The 982-nt window shown below is 66.5% G+C and overlaps 1 protein-coding gene across 1 annotated transcript; it reads left to right on the top strand.

Annotated features, from left to right (window-relative positions):
* Positions 1-116: 116 nt before the first annotated feature.
* On the top strand, positions 117-932 carry ETH_00042315 (uncharacterized protein; the record flags this gene model as incomplete). The annotated part of the gene is made up of 1 exon (XM_013376119.1): positions 117-932. A coding segment is annotated over one exon (816 nt), but the record flags the coding sequence as incomplete, so codon positions are not given.
* Between the last annotated feature and the right edge of the window lie 50 nt (positions 933-982).

Genomic DNA, 982 nt, shown 5'->3' with positions numbered 1-982 from the left:
TGCGGCACGAGGGCTTCGGCTACGGCAGCTGCAGCTGCAGCAGCCACGGCCACCTCTGCCCGCCCCACAGCGCATGCAAGCAGCAGCAGCTGCCGCTGGGCGGGGTTTACTGCGAGTGCGAAGAGGGCTACGTGGGGGACGGCAGCAGCTGCTTCTTCGACCACTGCAGCAGCAGCCCCTGCGCCCCGGGCTCCTGCAGCTTGGTGGCGGGGCGGGCGCGCTGCAGCTGCCCCGAGCACTACGAGGTCGCCAGCAGCAGCAGCAGCAGCAGCAGCAGCAGCAGCAGCGGGGGGGAGCGCTGCCAGGTGGTGGACGCCTGCAGGGACAACCCCTGCGGCGACGCTGCTGCAGCAAAAAGCTGCACCCACGAGGGCCCCGGCAGGTACAGCTGCAGCTGCCAGCTGGGCTTCACTGCAGCAGAAGTGGGCGGGCTGCTGCGCTGCGAGAGCGTCTTCAGCTTCCTGACTTGTGCTGCTGCTGCTGCAGCGTGTGGGGTGGAGGGCGTCGCCGGGTGTACAGACACCGCAGCAGGGGTGCTTTGCCAGTGCCAGGAGGGCTTCGAACTCGTCAAAGAAACCACCAAGTTCAGCTGCAGACGCAAAGACCCTTGTTTGCAAAACCCCTGCGGCGACGCTGCTGCTGCCAGCAGCTGCGTGGCCACTGCTGCTGCTTACGTCTGCAGCTGCAGGGAGGGCTACAGGGCCGTGGAGGGGGCCTCGGGGCCCTACTGCGCTGCGGAGCAGCAGCAAAACTCCTACCTCCTCTACGCCGGCCTTGCTGCTGCTGCGCTGCTGCTGCTCGCTGCTGCTGTCGCCTGTACCTACACCCGCAAGGGGCCCGAACTCGCCGAAGACGAAATTCTTTTCCTCCAGGAAAATGCTGCCGACGTTTCTGCTTCCGCCTACTACGGGCAAGCCACTGCCTGGGGGTAGCTCCTGCTGCTCCTCCTGCTGCTGCTGCTGCTGCAGTTGCTCCTGCAGTT

The sequence above is a fragment of the Eimeria tenella genome, genomic scaffold (assembly GCF_000499545.2).
Source record: "Eimeria tenella Houghton genomic scaffold, Eth_scaff3162, whole genome shotgun sequence".
NCBI lineage: Eukaryota > Apicomplexa > Conoidasida > Eucoccidiorida > Eimeriidae > Eimeria > Eimeria tenella.
This window is presented reverse-complemented; position numbering and strand designations above follow the sequence as displayed.